The sequence below is a fragment of the Phocoena phocoena genome, chromosome 1 (genome assembly GCF_963924675.1).
Source record: "Phocoena phocoena chromosome 1, mPhoPho1.1, whole genome shotgun sequence".
NCBI classification, from domain to species: Eukaryota; Metazoa; Chordata; class Mammalia; order Artiodactyla; family Phocoenidae; genus Phocoena; species Phocoena phocoena.
In genome coordinates, this window is record NC_089219.1 from 37,509,034 (window position 1) to 37,533,131 (window position 24,098).

Sequence of the window (24,098 nt, forward strand, 5' to 3'; positions counted from 1 at the left end):
CAAAGAAGTGACTTTAAAAAGGTGAACAAAATGGGAATTTCCTGGCAGTGCAGTGGTTAGGACTCGGGGCTTTCACTGCCGTGTCCCAGGATCAATCCCTGGTTGGGGAACTAAGATCCACAAGCCTCGTGGTGCAGCCAAAAAAACTGAAAAGTAAAAAGAATAAATAAAAAAATTTTAAAAGGTGAGGAAAAACCGAAAGCAATCTACAGATTTAATGTGATCCCTATCAATTACTCATGACATTTTTCACATAACTAGAACAAATAATCCTAAAATTTATAAGGAACCATAAAAGACCCAGAATTCCCAAAGCAATCCTGAGGGAAAAAAACAAATCAGGAGGCAAAACCCTCCCAGACTTCAGACAATAGTACAAAGCTACAGTAATCAAAACAGTGTGGTATTGGCACAAAAACAGACATATGCTTAACGGAACAGAATAGAAAGCCCAGAAATAAACCCACACACCTACAGTCAATTAATCTTCAACAAAGGAGGCAAGAATATACAATGAAGACAGTTTCTTCAGTAAGTGATGTTAGGAAAAGTTGGACAGCTGCATAGAAATCAGTGAAGTTAGAACAGTCTCTCACACCATACACAAAAATAAACTCAAAATGCTTTAAAGACTTAAATATAAGCCATGACACCATAAAACTCCTAGAAGAGAACATAGGCAAAACATTCTCTGACATAAATTATACCATTACTTTCTTAGGTCAGTCTCCCAAGGCAATAGAAATAAAAGTAAAAATAAACAAATGGGACTTAATCAAACTTACAAGCTTTTGCACAGCAAAAGGAAACCATAAACAAAATGAAAAGACAACCTACAGATTGGGAGAAAATATCTGCACACGATGCGATCAATGAGGGCTTAATTTCCAAAATATACAAACAGTTCATACAACTCAATAACAAAAAAAAAAAAACAGCCCAATCAAAAAATGGGCAGAAGACTTAAATACACATTTCTCCAAAGAAGACATACAGATGGCCAATGGGCAAATGAAAAGGTGCTCAACACCGTGAACTATTAGAGAAATACAAAACACTGGTCAGAATGGCCATGATTAAAAAGTCTACAAATAATAAGTGATGAAGAGGGTGTGGATAAAAGGGAACCCTCCTACACTGTTGATGGGAAGGCAAATTGGTGCAGCCACTGTGGAAAACAGTATGGAGGTTGCTTTAAAAACTAAAAATAGAGTTGCCATATGATCCAGCAATCCCACTCCTTGGCATATATGCAGACAAAACTCTAATTCAGAAAGATACATGCAGACTTCCCTGGTGGTGCAGTGGTTAAGAATCCACCTGCCAATGCAGGGGACACAGGTCCGAACCCTGGTCCAGGAAGATCCCACACACTGCAGAGTAACTAAGCTCATGTGCCACAACTACTGAGCCTGTGCTCTAGAGTCCATGGGCCACAACTACTGAGCTCATGTGCCACAAGTACTGAAGCCTGTGAGCCCTAGAGCCCACATGCCTCAACTACTGAGCCCATGTGCCTCAACTACTGAAGCCTGTGCTCCCTAAGGCCCACATGCTGCAACTAGAGAAAGCCTGCATGCAGCAACGAAGACACAATGCAGCCAAATTATTTATTTATTTATTTTTTATTTTTAAAAAGAGGCCAAGGGAACATCAACATATACAGGACAAAAAGAAACAACAGAGGTAAGAATAAAACCAAGAGGAAGTAAGTCACACAGGTCAAAGGTGGGAACGATAGGGCTTCCCTGGTGGCACAGTGGTTAAGGAACCACCTGCCAATGCAGGGGACACGGGTTCAAGCCCTGGTCCAGGAAGATCCCACATGCCACGGAGCAACGAAGCCCATGAGCCACAACTACTAAGCCTGCACTCTAGAGCCGGCAAGCCATGGCTACTGAAGCCCGTGTGCCTAGAGCCCGTGCTCTGCAACAAGAGAAGCCACCGCAATTGGAAGCCCGTGCACCACAACAAAGAGTAGCCCCCCACTCACCACAACTAGAGAAAAGCCTGCACACACCAACTAAGATCAAATGCAGCCAATAATAAATAAAATTTTTTTTAAAATAAAAAGGTGGTAACGACAAACATATCAGATGTCACAAATCAGTCAAATAATATGAAGAAAAGTGTCCACTGGATTGGACACTACAGAGGCCAGAGTTAACTCAGCCTACTGAAATAAACCACTAACAAAGAGCTCACTAATTCCTCCATGCCTGTTCTATTATTGAAAAGTTCAGATCGTTACAAAGCTTTTTCTTTACAAGGAAAAGAAAGCATAGAGAAAGCACAGTACTATATTCAAATTCTGACTCTGAAGGAGAATTAAGAAGTTTAACAACTAAATACAATAATGAGACTTTATTGGATCTTGATTTGAACAAACTAGTTATAGAAGAGAGCTGGGGAAATTTTAATAAGAAATACTATTAGCTGATAAAAGAAAGTTCTATTAATTTAAGTGTGATAATGATATTAAGATTGTATAAGACTTACTTTTGGAGATGCACACAGAAATAGAAGTGAAATATCATGTCTATACTTGTGTTAAAATATATCAGAAAAAAAAGATGTAGTAAATCTTACAAAATGTTAATTGTTAAATACAATTCTTATATGGGTAAATGGGTGTTTGTTACATTTTTCTCATAATAATAACAAAAAAGGCTTCAGAAACAAAAGATGATAAACTATTTGTCAATTAAAAAAAAGAATCCTGAAAAACTGAAACCATTTCCACTAAGATCAGGAACAAGGCAAGGTTGCTCACTCTCACCACTATTATTCAACATTGTTTTGGAAGTTTTAGCCACAGCAATCAGAGAAGAGAAAGAAATAAAAGGAATCCAAATCGGAAAAGAAGTAAAGTTGTCACTGTTTGCAGATGGCATGATACTATACATAGAGAATCCTAAAGATACTACCAGAAAACTACTAGAGCTAATCAATGAATTTGGTAAAGTAGCAGGATTCAAAATTAATGCACAGAAATCTCCTACATTCCTATACGCTAATGATGAAAAATCTGAAAGAGAAATTAAGGAAACACTCCCATTTACCACTGCAACAAAAAGAATAAAATACCTAAGAATAAACCTACCTAAGAAGACAAAAGACCTGTATGCAGAAAACTATAAGACACTGATGAAAGAAATTAAAGATGATACAAATAGATGGAGAGATATACCATGTTCTTGGATTGGAAGAATCAACATTGTGAAAATGACTCTACTACCCAAAGCAATCTACAGATTCAATGCAATCCCTATCAAACTACCAAAGGCATTTTTCACAGAACTAGAACAAAAAATTTCACAATTTGTATGGAAACACAAGAGACTCCGAATAGCCAAAGCAATCTTGAGAAAGAAAAACGGAGCTGGAGGAATCAGGCTCCCTGACTTCAGACTATACTACAAAGCTACAGTAATCAAGACAGTATGGTACTGACACAAAAACAGAAATATAGATCAACGGAACAGGACAGAAAGCCCAGAGATAAACCCACGCACAAATGGTCACCTTATTTTTGATAAAGGAGGCAAGAATACACAATGGAGAAAAGACAGCCTCTTCAATAAGTGGTGCTGGGAAAACTGGACAGCTACATGTAAAAGATTGAAATTACAACACTCCCTAACACCATACACAAAAATAAACTCAAAATGGATTAAAGACCTAAATGTAAGGCCAGGCACTATAAAACTCTTAGGGGAAAACATAGGCATAACACTCTATGACATAAATCACAGCAAAATCCTTTTTGACCCACTTTCTAGAGGAATGGAACTGAAAACAAAAATAAACAAATGGGACCTAATGAAACTTAAAAGCTTTTGCACAGCAAAGGAAACCATAAACAAGATGAAAAGACAACCAAGACAACCCTCAGAATGGGAGAAAATGTTTGCAAATGAAGCAACTGACATAGGATTAATCTCCAAAATTTACAAGCAGCTCATGAAGCTCAGTATCAAAAGAACAACCCAATCCAAAAATGGGCAGAAGACCTAAATAGACATTTCTCCAAAGAAGAGATACAGATTACCAACAAACACATGAAAGAATGCTCAACATCATTAATTATTAGAGAAATGCAAATCAAAACTACAATGAGATATCATCTCACAACAGTCAGAATGGCCATCATCAAAAAATCTACAAACAATAAATGCTGGAGAGGGTGTGGAGAAAAGGGAACCCTCTTGCACTGTTGGTGGGAATGTAAATTGATACAGCCACTATGGAGAACAGTATGGAGGTTCCTTAAAAAACTAAAAATAGAACTACCATACGACCCAGCAATCCCACTACTGGGCATATACCCTGAGAAAACCATAATTCAAAAAGAGTCATGTACCACAATGTTCATTGAAGCTCTATTTACAATAGCCAGGACATGGAAGCAACCTAAGTGTCCATCGACAGATGAATGGATAAAGATGTGGCACATATATACAATGGAATATTACTCAGCCATAAAAAGAAACAAAATTGAGTTATTTGTAGTGAGGTGGATGGACCTAGAATCTGTCATACAGAGTGAAGTAAGTCAGAAAGAGAAAATCAAATACCATATGCTAACATATATATGGAATCTAAAAAAAAAAAAAAAACAATGGTCATGAAAAACCTAGGGGCAGGACAGGAATAAAGATGCGGACCTACTGGAGAATGGACTTGAGGACACGGGGAGGGGGAAGGGTAAGCTGGGACAAAGTGAGAGAGTGGCATGGACATATATACACTACCAAATGTAAAACCGATAGCTAGTGGGAAGCAGCCACATAGCATAGGGAGATCAGCTTGGGGCTTTGTGACCACGTACAGGGGTGGGATAGGGAGGGTGGAAGGGAGGGAGACGCAAGAGGGAAGAGATATGGGGATATATTTATATGTATAGCTGATTCACTTTGCTATAAAGCAGAAACTAACACACTATTGTAAAGCAATTATAACTCCAATAAAGATGTTAAAAAAATAAAAAAATCCAGGGCTTCCCTGGTGGCGCAGTGGTTAAGAATCCGCCTACCAATGCAGGGGACACGGGTTTGATCCCTGCTCCAGGAAGATCCCACATGCCGCAGAGCAACTAAGCCCGTGCACCACAAATACTGAGCCTGCACTCTAGAGACCGTGAGCCACAACTCCTGGAGCTCAAGTGCCACAACTACTGAAGCCCTCGTTCCACACCTACTGAAGCCCGCACGCCCAGAGCCCATGCTCCGCAACAAGAGAAGCCACAGCAATGACAAGCCCGTTCACTGCAACGAAGAGTAGCCCCCACTTGTGACAACTAGAGAAAGCCCACGCACAGCAATGAAGACCCAACGTAGCCATAAATAAAATAGCATCACAATTAAGTTAAAAATCTCAAGATCTACTAAAAAAAATTTTGCTAGAATAAAAAAATAAAAGAGCTTAGAGGGAAGAGCAGATGATATACCATGGCAAACCGTGTTAGATAATTCAGAAAAGATCTAGTGATGGCAAAGATACTGAGATTGAAAAAGCATGTAAAGACATAAAACTTCATGAAATGAGAGCAGAAAAAAAATTTTCTAAAATAACACTGTTACATATTATTTAAAACATATGTATGTGACCAAAATAAACAAGACAAGTTTAAAAAATTCTGATTCCAGCTAAGTAGCTGAATCATCTTGGGCATGTTACTTAACTTCTCCCCCTCATTTATAAAATAGAGGTAAATATTAACTATATCTCACTGAATTATAATGAGAATTAATGACAACACACTAAGGAATTAAAGGATAAAAATGCATAAATGAAGCAAAAGGCAGGGTGCATAACACACAGTAAGCATTCAGTAAAAATGAGTTCCCTTTCCTCTCTCTTCCCCAGCCCAACCTTAATCCTAGTTCTGGATGCTGCAAGTATACAACAAATTAAGTCTGGTTTTCTTCTTTATGATACATTTTCAGTTACCAAGTTTTCTCCAGGGCACATATACACAAGTCTTTCAAGTTTCCCATGAAACATGGCATCAAGAGCTGCCTGGTTATCTTCTTTAAAGTTTAGCCTTAATTGTCCTCCAAACTGTCAAAGCTCCTCTAAAACACAATAGCAAAAAAAGTACACAATATTACATATATGGTCTAACTAGGACAGAATTGAGTAGGATTATTATTTCCCATAATCTGGATATAAAAAACATAGTTTCTGATCTTCTAAGTACACTAAATGTATCTAAAACTTTTTATGCTGGAACATGAAACTTGACACAAGATCAACCGATTGATATTAGATCCATTCAAATAAGCTGAGATGCTAAAGTACTAAGAGGATTATGAATTTCCAGGATAGGACTTCCCTAGTGGTCCAGTGGTTAAGAATCCACCTGCCAAGGCAGGGGACACGGGTTCAATCCCTGGTCCGGGAAGATCCCACATGCCGCAGAACTAAGCACATGGGCCACAACTACTGAGCCTGTACTCTAGAGCCCGCGAGCCGCAAGTACTGAAGCCCGCGTGCCTAGAGCCTGCGCTCCACAGCAAGAGAAGCCACCGCAATGAGAAGCCCACACACCTCAACGAAGAGTAGCCCCCACTCGCCACAACCAGAGAAAGCCCGCGCACAGCAACGAAGACCCAATGCAGCCAAAAATAAATAAATAAAATAAATAGATAAATAAATTTCCAGGTTAATCTTTATTTTGATAAATTTTCCTATTTGATTTTAAGAAGACCACTTAGGTCAAATAGGCAACTCACCTCTTCTGATAAAGTGGTTAGAAGTCTATTTCAGAGGCTGGCAAAGAAAGCAATCAAGAGAAAAAGGAAGTTAGATTCCTGGGGTTAGGGCAGGCTCTGCTATAGTTTACATTACAAAGGTCAAAGGAGGAATCTGATAAAAGGCAAAACAAAATTAATAACATGAAGTATTGTCAAAAAATATTCACCAAAAAATATTTTTCAACCTTATTTCTCTCTCAAGTGTATTATTTCCACTAAAGGGAATATTTTATAGCCATTAAAAGTGAGTTACTGGGCTTTCCTGGTGGCACAGTGGTTGAGAGTCCGCCTGCCGATGCAGGGGACACGGGTTCGTGCCCCGGTCCGGGAAGATCCCACATGCCGCGGAGCCATGAGCCATGGCCACTGAGCCTGCGCGTCCGGAGCCTGTGCTCCGCAATAGGAGAGGCCACAACAGTGAGAGGACCGCGTACCGCAAAAAAAACAAAAACAAAAACAAACAAACAAAATAAGTGAGTTACTATAAGCAGACATAAGATAAATGTACAAGAATGTATTAACTTACATGTTGTCAGTAACAGAAAAAAACTGGAGACAATCCAAATGTCCATCAATAGGGTAGGTTAAATAAACTGGAGTACATCCAAATAATGTATTATATAGTCATTAAAAGAATGAGGTAGGGCTTCCCTGGTGGCGCAGTGGTTAAGAGTCCGCCTGCCGATGCAGGGGACACGGGTTCTTGCCCCGGTCTGGGAGGATCCCACGTGCCAAGGAGCGGCTGGGCCCGTGAGCCATGGCCGCTGAGCCTGCACGTCCGGAGCCTGTGCTCCGCAGCGGGAGAGGCCACAACAGTGAGGGGTCCGCGTACCACAAAAAAAAAAAAAAAAAGAATGAGGTAAATTCTATATATACTAACATGGAGAGATGTCAAAGTTTCACTGTCAAGTGACAATACCAAGATATTGGTATTGTCACTTGACAGTGTCACTGTTGGCAAAATAGAATGTATAGTGCAATCGTATTTTTATTTTTTAATATAATAGTAAACATTAGTATATATCTAAAAAAACAATTTAAAGGAATGCATATATTAAACTTTATCTTGGTGGAAGAGGTGATTATAAGAAAGACTTTTTTTTTTAATTTATTTTTGGCTGTGTTGGGTCTTCATTGCTGCATGCGGGTTTTCTCTAGTTGCGGCAAGCAGGGTCTACTCTTCCTTGCTGTGCATGGGCTTCTCATTGCAGTGGCTTCTCTTGTTGTGGAGCACAGGCTCTAGGCACGCGGGCTTCAGTAGTTGTGGCATGTGGACACAGTAGTTGTGGTGCACAGGCTCAGTAGTTGTGGTGCATGGGCTTAGTTGCTCCCCAGCATGTGGAATCTCTCCGGACCAGGGCTCAAACCCATGTCCCCTGCATTGGCAGGTGGATTCTTAACCACTGTGCCACCAGGGAAGTCCCAAGACTCATTTTTGTATGGAATACGTTTTTGTTCAGTTTTTTTATAATGATCTTGCATTACTTTTGCTTAAAAAATGAAGATTAAAAGCTTAGAACAGGGCTTCCCTGGTGGCACAGTGGTTGAGAGTCTGCCTGCCGATGCAGGGGACACGGGTTCGTGCCCCAGTCGGGGAAGATCCCACATGCCATGGAGCAACTGGGCCGTGAGCCATGGCCACTGGGCCTGCGCCTCCAGAGCCTGTGCTCCTCAACGGGAGCGGCCACAGCAGTGAGACACCCACGTACCGCAAAAAAAAAAAAAGCTTAGAACAACTAAAAATCACCGTTTCATCCCTCCCACTACAATAGCTTAGACTACATGAGATGAAATTTATATGTTAAGTGCGAAGAGGGAGGGGCAAAAATATAAAAATTGAATAATCAATTATTATAATTATATAAAAGTATGCACTGGAAAAAATAAAGGAATTATACCAAAGTGATAATGTTATTTTGGGTAGAAAATGTATGACTTATTCTTTACTCTTATTCTAAACTTTCTGTAATGTTATATTGACAATAAATATAGCAAACTGAACATAATTTCACAATCAATGTATAATGAAAATGAGTCTCTTAAAGCATTTAATTATTAATATACAGAAATACAAATATAAAAGCTGACCTGTAGTAATTCGACCAAATTCATATTAACTACAGCATACTCCCTGGCATTTCTTTTTTCTGAAAGGGGTTTGCTTCCTTAAAATATTTTCTTTCTGATTTAAATTCAGGAAAAAAATTCTAATTCCAGTTAAAAATGTATTCTGTAATGTAACTATGGAGCTTTAAGAGGACTTTTAATGTGATTTCCTTATACTTGTAAAGCTTCAACAAGACCAGAGCCTTACCATGCCAGAGGGTTATCTGGTCTTAAGAATCCAAAGGAGGGCTTCCCTGGTGGCGCAGTGGTTGAGAGTCCGCCTGCCGATGCAGGGGACACGGGTTCGTGCCCCGGTCTGGGAAGATCCCACATGCCGCGGAGCGGCTGGGCCCGTGAGCCATGGCCGCTGAGCCTGCGCGTCCGGAGCCTGTCCTCCGCAACGGGAGAGGCCACGACAGTGAGAGGCCCGCGTAACGCATTAAAAAAAAAAAAAAAAAAAAAAAAAAAAAAAAAAAAAAGAATCCAAAGGAAAGAGTACATGACTATTATAAAAGGTATTTTCAAACAATGCCTATTTTCATAGTTCTTTAATATATATACACATATATACTTTTCAAATAACGGGTTATATTCCAGTCTGAAATTTCACTTCTGTTTAAATACAATTGTCTTTGATAATATCTCTACTATTTCATAAGCATGAAAGATTTCAACATTATTTCAGACTAGTGGGAAGGAAGCAAACTGCAACCTGTAACAGTTCACATAACACACATGACAGTTAAAAAAAAAAATTCAGGGGCTTCCCTGGTGGCGCAGTGGTTGAGAGTCCGCCTGCCGATGCAGGGGACACGGGTTCATGCCCCGGTCCGGGAAGATCCCACATGCCACGGAGCAGCTGGGCCCGTGAGCCATGGCCGCTGAGCCTGCGCGTCCGGAACCTGTGCTCCGCAACGGGAGAGGCCACAACAGTGAGAGGCCCACAAACCGCAAAAAAAAAAAAAAAAAAAAAAAGAAAAAAGAAAAAAGAAAAAATTGAATGGCAGCTTCCCTGGTGGCACAGTGATTAAGAATCCGCCTGCCAATGCAGGAGACACGGGTTCGATCCCTGATCTGGGGATATCCCACATGCTGCGGAGCAACTAAGCCCGTGCACCACAACTACTGAGCCCGTGTGCCACAACTACTGAAGCCCGTGCGCCTGGAGCCTGTGCTCTGCAACAAGAGAAGCCACCACGAGAAGCCCGCACACCGCAACGAAGAGTCGGCCCTGCTTGCCACAACTAGAGAAAGCCCACATGCAGCAACGAAGGCCCAACGCAATCAAAACTAAAAATTTTTAAATTAAAAAAAAAATTCAATGACATTTGTTGCATATAAAATTCCTTAGCTTGGCATTCAAAGACTTTGCTCTACTAAAACTGGCCTAATCATTAGCCCCCAGACTTAACCCTCCTTTCAAGTGTAGCTTTCCCCTCCTAGCTTGGCTTAAGTGATGTTCATCTCATTCCAGCTGTTGTGCTCAGTTAACATCTTCTTGGTCTTCCTATCTTCACTCTCACACCTCTCCCAATCTATTCTCCAAAATAAGTAAACTTTTGAGAACTTTTCATGTGTGATACAAAGGCTCTTTCTTATCTGGCCCCTGCCCACATCTCCGGCCTCATCTATCTCTATTCGTCTACCCACAGACACAATCTGCTCCAAACATAGAGAACTACTTGTAGAGTTCTGCTCACACTTCAATACCTAGAAGGAATATTCCTTCTCCCTGGCATGTTCTTCTTGACCTCTTCTACTCTCCAGTGTATGGCTCTCCAGTGATCATCTGATATGGGAAGTGTTCTCTGACCCCTCAATCTCTTTTTTCTGTGCTTTGATAATGCCTTCCACAAAGCTCTGTTATTATAGTTATCACACAGTATTTTAATTGTTGCTTATCTGTCTCTTTCATTGGACTCTGAGCTCTGTGAGGGTTAGACTTGAACTTACCTCCCTGGCACACAAATTTTAATACTACTATATGAATCAAAATCTACAGTGGATAAAAAAATGAAAATAAGTAAGACATTGAGATTCTGTACTTCCTATATAAAAACATATTCATTCTTTCATTCACTCAGTCAACAAATATTTATTTAGCACCTACTAAGGGCCAGGCACTATGCCAGACCCTGGGAGTTGGTAATGACAATGCAAACACATACACAAAAAGAATCCTGAGAGTCCAAAATGTTAACATTGGCTATTAACTCTTTGAATCTTGGGGAGATCTGAATAACTGAAAATCATCTCTATTCCCCAATTCCTCCTTAATGAACATGCATTAATTTTATAATCTTACACACACACACACACACACAAAAGGGAGGGGTCCTCCCAAATTACAAATTCCTACCAATCAGTAAGAATACAATACACAAAGTAAATAATGTGCAAATTTGTCAACCATAGCTAATGTGAAAGCAAAACAAGTTTTGAGAACTTTTAGTCAGATTCCAATTATACCTAATACAAAGAACAACAAAGACTAAAGTATGCAAAAATACTTCAGGATTTCCACTGTGCCTACTTTTGAAAAAGACCCCATGCAAATTGTCCAAGAAAAACACTGACCACAAGATCAATACCACCCTAGTTTCCCACACTGCAGAAAACAAAAATTTGTCATCCTATTCCATTTAATGCAGGAGAAGAGATGACAACCTCTATACAATTTGTTCAGAAGACAAATTAATAAGTAACACCATATTTCATCTGTATAATGATTTACAGTTTACAGTTCACAAAGTACTTTGACCTTCACAATAATTCTATTTTCTTGTTCCCACTGGATAGATTAAAAAACTAATGATTGAGATGAAGAAGGTCTTTCTAACTACGACTCAAAATCCAAAAGCCATAGAAGACAAGATTGATAAGTCTGTCTACATAAAAATCTAAAAGTTCTGCATGGGAATAAAAGAAGTCAGAAGACAAATGTCAAAATGGGAAAATATTTGCAATACATACCCCAGACAAAAAAATTTATCTTATTACATGTATACATGATATATATACATAAATACACATATATCAATACATAAATAAATATAAATACATATTTATATCATATATAAAAAGAGAGAGAAACTTAGAAATTAATAGGAAAGAGGCCTATGACTCAAAAGAAAAACAGGTAAAGAATTTAAACACGTAGTTTACAGAAAAGGAAACATGAGTGATCAAACAATATAAAAAGATCCTTAACCTTAACGTAATATTTTAAAACTTAAAACTACTCTGAGGTATCATTTTTCTCTATCAGATTGGCAAAAATTCAAGTTTGATAACAGTAAAACATAATCTTAGTAACACCAATCCTGAAGCCAGAATACTTGGTTTGAATTTCTGCCACAATAACTGTATGATTTGGGCAAATCACTTAAAGTCTCTATTCCTCAAGTTATTAATCTGAAAAATGGAGATAATAACAGTACCTACCTCAAAGGATGTTATTAAGATAAAATGAAGTAATGTATATAAAGCACTTAGAACAGTATCTGGTACACAGTAAGTACCATGTAAGTATTAGCTATGATACAGCTAATGTTGGTGAGTGAACAGGCAATGCACATTTTGGAGCAACCCCAAAGGGAAGCAATTTGGCAACATATTTCACAGTTATAAATGCATATATCCTTTGACTTAGAAATCCCACTTTCTATAGAGTGATCCCACAAATATCCTTTTACACATGTAAAATGACACATGTTCAAGGGTCTCCATTACAGAATTGCTTATAATATCAAAAGAGTAGAAGCAACACACATGTACAACAATAAGGAACTAGTTAAATTATGATACACCCATTCAATGAAATACCATGCAGATTTTTTGAAAAAAAGCAGAAACTCTCTATGTACTGATCTGGAAAGATCTCCAAGATACATTAAGTGAAAAAAAATTTGGGGGGTAATGGGTTGAAGGTGCAGAACAGTGGGGACTGTGGACTAACTTTTGCATGAAAAGTAGGAAAAATACATTCATAATTGTAAGCGTTTGCCTAAAGAAAGTCTAAAAGAGTGTAAAGAAACCAGTAAAAGTGGTTGGGCAAGGGACATGAAACTGCGTGGATGAGGAATAGGCATAGGAGTGAGACTTCCACTGTTTATATAAAATATATAAATATTCAACTATTTATTTAACCATCTGAATGTATTACCTATTCAAAAATTAAATTAAAAAAAACCTAACGCTCAGAGGATAAAAAATTTGCCTACAATCATATAGCTAATCATAACAGGCTTGATGACAGGACTTCCACTTTTTTCCTTATATCACACTGCCTTTCTGAAATTTTCAGGAATGTAAGATTTAAAAATTATCACAAGTAAGCCTTTCTCTGAAACAACCACTCCGAGTGCTCAGCAGAAATAACACCAGTGAGACTACATTGAAGTCATCTGCATATGATGACTTGGAAAACAGTATAATACTCATTGTTGGCCCAAAACATTCACCATCACCCACACTATACAATGTAATACTTGGGCTTCATTTACCAGAAGGAGACAAAATTCTCATAAAAGCCCTTATCATAGATTTCAAATTCCAACACAACATTCATTTTGCAGAAAAGATGAAATGTACGACACAAAGATTGTATTTATAAACACTTTCACATAGAGAAAAAAGTCATTACAGCAAGTCAGCTTTCTACTCTAAATAAGCCAGGGAATGAGTACATGTAAATATGTAAATGTGTAATTTACTTTTTACAAATAACGTAAGTACAAAATGTCATTGGGGATACTGGGTTGGAGAGTCCCTAGTCTAGCTTCTCAGCACGTACACTCTTAAACAGAGCTAAACAGGCCTATCATATTCCAAATCACAAAAGATCTGTGTTTCAGACCATCCCAAACAGACATCTGTTTGAGAGAATAATACATCATACATCCAGGGCATCAAGTATTTGAGGATCTCGACATTAATTTACACACAAATATCTGTACCACCTAGTACTGCTTTTGAACAAGTGCCAAGGAACGTCCAACTCAATTCTGGGTCCCTTAGTTCTGAGCAGCCCCACATATAGGACACAATATCTTCTCTGTTCCATTTCCCGCTTCATAGTGGGCAACTATGACATCTATACTGATGACATATCAATACCCTTTATAGTCCCTTAACCTCCCACTACTTCAATAATCTATACGTCTATTCCCCTTCAACAGCACTGAGACAGTTACACTCTGGTTTTTTTTTTTTTAAGTTTATTTATTTACTTATTTATTCATTCGTTCATTCATTTATTCATTTATTTTGGCTGCGTTGGGTCTTTGTTGCTGTACATGGGCTTTCTATAGTTGCAGCGAGTGGGGGCTAGTCCACTGTGGTGCGCAGTCTTATTGTGGTGGTTTCTCGTGTTGCGGAGCATGGGCTCTAGGCACGCTGGCTTCGGTAGTTGTGGCTCACGGGCTCTAGAGTGCAGGCTCAGTAGTTGTGGCACACAGACTTAGTTGCTCCGCGGCATGTGGGATATTCCCAGACCAGGGCTTGAAGCCGTGTCCCCTGCATTGGTGGGTGGATTCTTAACCACTGCGCCACCAGAGAAGTCCCTACACTGTTTTTTATTTTACCTTGAAACTATATTTATACTGAACTCTCAGCTTTCTCATTCTGTTTTTCTTACAAAACCTAGTCTTCAACCACATTTCTGATTGTCTCCTTATTTTCCAAGTACACCAGCCCCAAAGAAGGTTTTATTTCTCACAGCCCCAGCTCTGACGTTCAAAGTGCATCATACCATCATACCTCCCACACTATCACTAGCAATGTAAAATTACTCTCCATTTTACCTTTCTTTTTTGTAAATTCCAATTCTGGATCAACCCAATCATCTTTTTTGCCTTCTTCCTCTTAGGCTGCTGGAAGGGAAAATGCATGCTCCTGGGCCCCACTACAAATATATATTTCTAACTTTAACTTGGCTTAAATGTGTCAGCAATCTTTTTTATTTAATCCTTAATCCAGGGACTTCCCTCCCTGGTGGCGCAGTGGTTAAGAATACGCCTGCCAATGCAGGGGACACAGGTTCGAGTCCTGGTCCGGGAAGATCCCACATGCCACAGAGCAACTAAGCCTGTGCACCACAACTACTGAGCCTGCGAGCCACAACTACTGAGCCCGCACGCCTAGAGCCTGTGCTCCGCAACGAAAAGCCACCGCAATGAGAAGCCTGCACACTGAATGAAGAGTAGTCGCCACTCGCCACAACTAGAGAAAGCCCACGTGCAGCAACGAAGACCCAACGCAGCCAAAAATAAAAATAAATTAATTAATTAAAAGAAGAATCCTTAATCCATTCCTCTTTAATTTTCCATTGAATATTTCCATGGCCATAATACTCAAGCCAGAAACTCGCCATAGTTCCTTCAGTCTCCAAAGATAACTGACGTCTCCACAGATAACTTATCACACCAACAAAATAAAACCATCTTTTAAACTCTCTCACCTTCCTTCCCTCCTACCACATCATTATCCATCTCGATGTCTATCCTTTTGGTGTCAAAGAATGAAATGCCCAACGTATCTCCTAAATAAAATTTCCCCTCAACCTACCATACTAAAAAGAAAAACACACATGTGCCATAGTGGAAAGAACACAGGTTTCAGAGCTAGACAGACTTTTTCAAATTCTTGCCTATAGCCTTCCCAACTGCAAAAGAGGGATACTGATAAATAAACAAGGCTGTTGTGATCCATAACGCATCTTTATGATACCTGGCATATAGCATAACCTCAACAAAGGTGTTTCACTACTATCAGCTCTCCTTCACAACCACAGTTGTTGAAAGAGTAATTTTACTGTCTCACATTTGCTCCTCAATCCATCACGATCTGACTACTGCCATCATTCCCAGCATCACGCTATCTAAAGTGTCTTTCAAAGAAAGCAAGTGATCTCCTAATTACTAAATTCAGTGGTTTCTTCCTAATTCTCATTCTACTGGTCATACACCACATCATACACTGATGGTCGCCCTCTCCCTTCTTGAAACCCTTTCTTCCTTTGGCTTCTATCATAATGCCATTCTGTTCTAATTCTTGTCCCACTGTTTTAACCTCTCTTTCTCAGCGTCTATTACCCTTCAAACAATGATATTCCTTCTGGTCCACAGCCCTTTTCTTCTCTTCTTTCAGTATTACCATCCCATACTAAGGCTTCAAACATTCCCCATATACTCTTTGTTGACCCTCAAATATATGTATTCAGTTCCAAACTTTCTCCCAGTTTTCAGACCCAAATTTCCATCTACCCACAATGATACCTGAAAAACATCTCAAACTAAACTTGTCCAAAACCACATTACCTCCTCTCAAAATTGCTTCTTTATGTTCCCTATTTCAATTAACACTATCAATCCATCCCATCAGCCAAGTTAGAAATCCCCCACTAATTCTCTCAACTCTATTTTTTTCATAATAAATACTATTTATTAAAAGACAAAAGTGAAAATACAAGTTACAGATCAGAAGAGAATTTTTGTAACTAATTGTACTCAAAGTGTATTAAAAAAAACTTTTAGAACTTAGTAAGAAAAAAACCCCACAAAGTAGAAAAATGGGCAAGAGACTTAACAAGCAATTCACAGAAGAAACCAAATTGGGTAACACAAGATATTCAACATTATTAATAATTGGGGAAATGCAAATAAAGACCACAGTACCTTTTTATACCCCCTAAATTGGTAGAAATTTAAATGTCAGATACTACCAAATACTAATAAGAATATGAAGCAGTGATAACATTCATACTCTGCTATAGGAGTGTAAATTGCTGCAACCACTTTGGAAAACAATCTGATATCTTATGAAGTTAAAGTGTATATACCCCATGACCCTACTCCTAGGTCTTGTTGCATGTGTGTACCCCCAACTCCAGCCATAGGCAATCACTAATCTACATTCTGTTTCTATAGTTTTGCCTACTCTGGACATTTCGTATAAATGGAATCATACAGTCAACTCTATTTTGAAACCTCATGGAACTGCATGCCATTCTCTTCATTTTCCTACCACTATTCCCCTCTGACCTGGATTAGCACACTACTTTCCTGCCTACCTAGGCTTTCTGCCTCCACGCTCTTCACTTTGAATTCTTCCTCCATATTTTCACCAGAGATAATCAACCATACCAAACTCCTGCTTAAAAGCTTCAATGGCTCCCCATACCTACAGAATAAAGTCCAAATTATTTAGCAAAGTTTTTTTCAGAGGGATACATTGAAAGGTTTTTAAATTCGACAAACCCGGTTTCACTTCTAGCTAAATCTGAATACTGGCTTAGTCCAGAGTGTTCAAAGTTAAGGGTAAAAGGCAGAGGAGGGAAAAGGAAAGATGCGGAGAGGAGGGATGACAGGGGAGGAGTGAAAAAAAGGAGTCAGTAGTGTCTGAGGGGAGGGAAGTATCTTTCGAGGGTAGAAGTGGGTGTTTTCGAGGGTGTTACGTTTGAGAAAAGTAAGGGAGTCCAGATCTCTGAGCGAGCTGACAGTGTGGAGCTGGAGGTCTCAGAAACGGGAGTTCTCCGAGGAAATGAAGAAGTCCTGAGTCTCTGAAGTGGGGAAAGAGCCTGAAGGAGTCGGGGACCAAGTCCCAGATACGAAGGAACTTCTACGGGTTCCGGGCCTCTAAGGTGGGGAGGGAGAAGGCGCGGGGCAGGGGTAAGAAGCCGTCCCGGGACCCTGAGGGAAGTGAAAAGAGTAGGGGAAGGGGTCGAGGAGTGTCCCCAGCCGCTGAGAGGAGGCTCCGGGAAGCGAAGGAGTCTTGCCAGTGCTAAAAGACCGGAGCACCAAAGCTCCTAAGCCCAGGCGGGCGGCAGCCGCGCACGCGGGCCGGGGTGCCCTGGGTTAGTGCCCCACGCGCTCTCTTGGCGTTACCTGAGGCGGGACTGAGCAGCCAGAGGGGTGCCTGCGCGGGCGGGAGGGGGAGGCGGAGGCAAAGAGGGAGCATAGTAGCCCTCACAGCTCGGAGGCGGCAGCGGCTCTTAGCCTGCGGAGGCGGTAGGGCTCCCTCGCGCAGAAGCCGGCGACTCGGCTGGGCCAGCGGCGGCGGAGGACGAGGAGGCTACTGCCATGACCCCGCAGCCGGGGCCGCTCCCCCCACCTGTTCGGCGAGGCCAGGAGAATGATCCGGCCGGCGAGCCAAAGAGCGCAGCTGGAAGAGCCCCGGGCTGCCCGGTCGCGAGCGACTGAAACGCCTGCCCAGGCGGGCAGGGAAGCTAGGGGCGGGGTTTCAACGGTCACGCCCCTCTCCTCAAGCCCTCCCTCAGAGCAGCCAATCAATCGTTAATACTGGAAAAACGAGCTAGTGGAATTGCCCAATTAGCACTAGGAATGCCACGTGGTATGAGGGTGGACACAATGGGCGTTCAGAAAAGCCAATCATCAGCCCAAAGCGCCAACTCCGGAGGACGAAGGGAACCAATAGGAAGGAAGTAGAAGTAAAAAAAGAAGAGGCGGTGTGCGGGAAAGGCGGAACCAAGGGCGGAACCAAGGAGGAGGGAATACACCTGGGGAAAACCCGAGCCCAGGAGCCTCTCAGAGGGCGGGAGAGTAAACACAAAATGGGCCAATCAAAATGCCAAACATATAAGCGCTTGGTAATTGATAGAGGCAACAGAAAATGGATTCTACTGGCGCGGCTTTTGGCTTGGTGAAGATATAGCTGAATAAGGACTTGAGTAGGCAAAAGCCGTATGAACGCAGAGTCGGACAGGATCTCACTATAGTGTGGAGGGAAAACTGAAATAAACAATTATTAGCGACTTGAGATAGTAAGAGCAATGGGTATAAATGCTGAGCGAGCAATACCTCTAAACTAAGAATTCGATTTGGTGAAGCCTTCTTCCAGGAGGTTAACACTTGAGCTGGCTTGAAAACAGGTTAGGGAATAAGAATGCTATTCAGCTGTTCAACAGGCACATATTGCTTTCCATACGCCTGGACCTCATGCCATCAAGGCATGAGCCTTGATGATCTCATGCCTGAGCAGATTGAAGCTTCCAGGGCAAGAGCAGGCAAACAGTGGAGTATGGCCTTCCTGCACCCACGTTCCCTGGGGTTAGAGACCTCCTTTGTGCCATCTTTAGACTTGCCTCCTGTTGGAAGGGTCTTGACAGATGAGTGGGATTTGAACAGTTGGAGTATAGGTGGTGTGCATTTTTGGTGGCAATAAAGTTTAAGAAAGATGTGTGGTAAGAGATAGAAGGCAGAGATAAGAGGTTAAATGTGGGTTCAGCTTAAATGCCAAACTTGTCCTTTCTTTTTTATGCTGGAAGAATTATCAGAGGTTCTTTAGCAGGAGAGTAGCCTTTACAGGACACTGTTTTAGGAAGATTGATAGCTCACAGGATCTCTAAAGGGAGAAAAGAGGTCACCATCACCCAGTCCCCTTGGCAAGCCTTTTCTGTATCATTCTCCTGGCAACAAATCATGTGCTGCCACCTGGTGACAGTTCAAATACCATTGTTCCACATTGCTATTTAATGTTTCTGTTGGAGCCCTGGCACCCTTGCAAACCTGTCTTCCACAGACCTTGATGCAAAGTAGTTGATAAATAAGTAGAGCACTGGTAGCAAGTAGATTAAATAGTGCTATTATGCCAGATATATCACCTGCCCAGTAAAAGATGTAAAAGACAGGGGTTCCTTGTATCTGCTTCAGCAGGAAGATGAGCCTTCATGGGAACTTTTGGGTTTTGTTTTTTTGAACAGGTTCTGTTGGACCCAGGTCTCATCTCTACCATTCCATTCTCATCAATCTCCCTAATGCTGAGGGGGAAAAAAACATGAGGATTGCCTTATAGCTATTCAGGTGTCAAAGGCCCACCCTTCATGACCTGTCTGCTGATTAGGCCAGGGCCTTGAATGTACCCCAAAACAGGAAGTAGTTCCTGCTCTACTCACCCCAGCCTTTTATTATGCTTTTATTTCAGATAACTGTCTCCTCTTCCCAGCTAGACTGAGCTAAGAGATGGGAGTCCACTGCACATCTTAGCTTAGGACAAATATATACCAGGACTGGTATGTATTATGCTCAATAAACATCCACTTGGTGGATAAATGACATTATTTTGGGGGCTGTATTTAGCACTGGAAGAGACCTAATGAGACCTCAGTGAGATGCTGCTACTTCTAGGGAAACCCTGGACTGCACTGTCTAGAATACAAAGCCCACGTAAGGAAAAAGTAAAGCTTCCCTAAGTCTACCCAGGAAGGTATACTTCCAGAGAGCAACCAAGTGGTGGAAGGATCAGAACCAATAGCCACAAAGCATTTTAAAAAGTATAATAGGAAATATCAGAGTGCATAACTCTTAGTAAGAATAGTATTGAATAAGGGCTTCCCTGGTGGCACAGTGGTTCAGAGTCCACCTGCTGATGCAGGGGACACGGGTTCGCGCCCCGGTCTGGGAAGATCCCACATGCCGCGGAGCAGCTGGGCCCATGAGCCATGGCCGCTGAGCCTGCGCGTCCAGAGCCTGTGCTCCGCAACGGGAGAGGCCACAACAGTGAAAGGCCCGCGTACCGCAAAAATAAATAAATTAATAAATAAAATAAAATACAGCATTGTTTCTCATCATCAAAAAAAAAAAAATTTAAAGAATAGTATTGAATCATAAAATTTGTTTCAGTTAATAAATACATACATTTATATTTACTGTGCTACAATGTAAACTGTATTTGTTACTGGAGGTCACAGTCAAAAAGCCCTGAACACCATTGGACTAGAGGTAGAGACTGAAAGAAGAGAGACTAAAGAGGAGACTGCTGCAGAAATGCAGCCTGGACTGCTGAGGATGAAGAAATATGGAGGGGCTAGAGTGAGCCTCAAGAGGCAGAAGCTGAAAAAAAAGGAGAGGAAGCCTTCTATTTGCCAGGTCAAAGGCCCACCAGAGTGTCTTGCCCTCCTCTGCATCCCCATAGCAGTACTGCCCCAGAGCATTGTTCTACCTCATTCTACCCACCAGAATGGGAGCTCTTCCTTCCAACGTCCACTGAGCACAGGGCTTGCACTCAGAAGATACAGTTATAAATGTCTACGAACTTGGATTTCAGAGAAAGAGGTGACAGGAAGCAGTCAAGTCACAGGTACAGCTGAGTCTATCCCATGTGGGTGCTGATTCACAGAAAACACATCAGGCAGGATTAAACCGTTTTATTGCTTGTGGGTAAGGCTGGACAGGCAGTGACAAACCTCATTAGGGAGGGCAAACACCAGCTAGATCAAGAGGGGAGGGGAAGGGAACCCAGAAACAGGACCTTGGAGGGGAAGGTGAGCAAAGAAGACATCATCCTACTGCTCTTACAAGTCCTTACAGTCACTCAGGAGCATCTTGGAGCCTTAAAGTATAGGGCTCTGGGCCTGGAGCTGAAAGCTGCTGGGCTGCAGGTTAGAAAGGGTATGCCTCTGGAGATCTAAGAGGAAAGAAAGGGAAGAGAGAACAAATCATCAGCAAGCACTGTGATACATACAGACCTAGGCTGTGGGAAGGACATAAAGGCCTGACTTGGGATAAGGAGCAACGGAGATTGATGGATTCACAAAGAAAGAGGCAGAGACTCCATTCTACCCAATGTCAAACAATTAGGCAGCTGGCATCCAGGCACCATTCAGATTCAGCTTCCCCCAGATCCATGCCTTACCCCCACCTAGCTACCTTAAAAGTTCCCAACTACTGTTACTGTCTGGAAGACTGACTTCAGAGCTAGATGAAGAAAGAGACATGGCGAAGGTGGCAGCCAGGGGCAGCTTAGACTGGAGGACATGAGCGGATGTCCTGCAAAGGGGAAAGAATCAGAGGCAGAGATGGTGATGGTGGGTCAAGGGGGCCCTCCCAGCACAGAACTGTCCTCCTTCCTGAGGCTAGGACTCCAGTCCCCTCCCCCTTTATCCTCCAAATATATAGAAATACCTTGGTGACTCTGTGTCAAGTAAAGAATGCCCAGTACTGCCCGTATGGGCTGCAACCCCTACCATACCACCCCTACCAGCCCATTTCAAATTTAAGATAGCTAGCTGAACTTTGGTCCTTAGTGCCTGGTCTCTGTGAGACAAATCCCTTCCACTACCGCAAGCACCCATACTCCCTGACCTGAGGGGGTCGTGCTCCCACCGGGCATCCTGGACCTCTGTCCTGGCAGCCTCCAGGGTGTGACTTTTGCCCTCCTGGCCACTTTCCAGCTGATCCAACATCTGCCAGACCATGGGCCCAGGTAGGACCAAACCTCTCCCTCTCCAGAAGCAACTCCCCCTCCCCACAATTAGCCTCTTCAGCACACTTGGAACCCTCATGTGGACAAAGATAGTTTCTCATGGCCTGGAGCAGAGGGCTTGGGAAGAAGAGCTTTGGAGGCAGGTGGAGTCAGCAGAGGGAAGAGATAGGGATAGGAGAGGGTATCCTGGCCCGCCAGCAAAACAGGATAGACAGAGAAAGGACGGGGCCTCCAAAGGGAGATGTGAACAGATAGGTCCGATCCTGGTCCTACCTTCCAGCTGTGGGCCTGAGCTTGCCGCCCCTCAGTCATTTGTTTCAGCAGCAGCTCCCGGTGCTGGCCTGTGGATGAGAGAAAATGTAAGGAGGATGTTCTCCAACTTCCTTCCTTCCCCTTCTCTGGCACTGAAAACTAGGACAGAAGAATTCTGGTCCAGCTGCTGAGAAGTTTCCAAGCTGACTGGGGAGACTAGACTCACACCATGAGAGGTAAGACAAAATATTTGGCCAGATTTCTAGGAAGCTCAAGCAGTCAGAGCTATGGTCATTTATTAGGAAAGCAAGAAGGCTTTCCAGAAAAGGGAACAGGTGACTTCATACCCACCCCCAATCTTTTACTCACTCAGCTGGTCCTGCAGCAACTTCAATTCCTCCCGAAGAATTTCTGACTCCTCCCACAGCAGTTGCAGCCTGCAGGAATGACAGCAGTGTCATTCTAAAGCCAATTAACAAGCCCAGAGGAGGCTACCAGAGTACCAGGAGTTCAGAGGCCTGAAGAAGGCGAGGTTTTGCCCATCACTTACTCATTCTGCAGCTCTTGGTGAAGGCCACTGGTAGCACTGCACTTTTGTGGTCCTGTTTGCATTTGGGCTCGCGCCTGTTCCTGTACCTGGCTTCGAAGGCCCTGCAGTTCCCTTCTCAGCCCCACCAGGCGTTGCTCCAGAAGGACCCTTTGCTCTGGGCCCCCCTGCAGCAACCTTAGTGATGCTGTAGTGGGACAAGTTGGGGATCAGCCCCTCTAAGAACTTCACACATGAACCTAGAGACTCCACTTGCAAATCAAGACACAAGCACACACACAACAGGAGTGCACCAAAATGTGTTCACACATATGAGACTGTGTATATGAAGAAAAGAACTGATCAGATACCTTCTAGGGCAGAGATCTGGTACTTCTGCTGCTCTAGCTCTTCCAGCAGGCCCTGCACAGCCTGCCTTAGTGCCTCAGTCACCTACCCAGGCAGAAAAACCACACGAGCTATTGTGCAAGGGGCTCCGCCAACCCCTGGTATCCTCATCTCACGCAAACCCCAAACATACTCACCTAGGAGTCCATGCCTCACCTGAGCCTGGGATCGAAGCTGGGATCGAAGAATAGTAAATTCATCCCAGAGAAGATGCACTACGGGCCTCAGCCTAACTTAGTCTTTCTGGGACAATGGGAGTCTCTAGAGCCCAATGCTGTTGAGCTTGGACTCCTGACTGGGGAGACAAGTAATGAGGGGAAATCCAGGTCCCAGTCGGGTCTCCTGCTGAGGGAATAAGGAAGGGACGAGTGCAAAGCCTATTGGGGGGGTGGGGGGGGCGAAATGTTTGTTCAGGAAAATAAAAAGCTGGAATTTGCAAGGACTAGTGGACGGTATAGGCACTGGAAAAAGGCAGATTCTGGAAAGAGAAAAGGCTGAGGGATAGGTAGAAAAAGGAACAATACCCGTGGTGGAGACTCCAAGGGGATACAGCCTTTGCTACAAAAAAAACAAATGCACAGGCCAATGAGTTCTGTCTTGCAGTCCCTTAACCCACATCCCCTAAACCAGAAGGCGGGGGACTCAGGCGCCCCCTCACCTTAATCCTGGCCACATTTCCGTCAGTAGCATTGAGAAGCGCACCGAGCTGCTCAGACCATCTCAGGCTCCTACTCATAGCCTGCGGCAGAGCTCTGGCTCCCTGGCATCTTGTGCCCTTGCTCTCCCAACTGTGGGCACCCAAGGCACAGCCCAGGAAAGACCACAAC

General features: G+C 42.4%; 1 protein-coding gene across 1 annotated transcript; it reads right to left on the reverse strand.

Annotated features, from left to right (window-relative positions):
* Positions 1–17,830: 17,830 nt before the first annotated feature.
* On the reverse strand, positions 17,831–24,007 carry CCDC163 (CCDC163 homolog). Its single transcript, XM_065881721.1, is given in 7 exon segments — positions 17,831–18,136; positions 21,213–21,287; positions 22,359–22,426; positions 22,707–22,767; positions 22,770–22,799; positions 23,796–23,867; positions 23,930–24,007. Coding segments are annotated over 7 exon segments (690 nt in total).
* Positions 24,008–24,098: the final 91 nt, after the last annotated feature.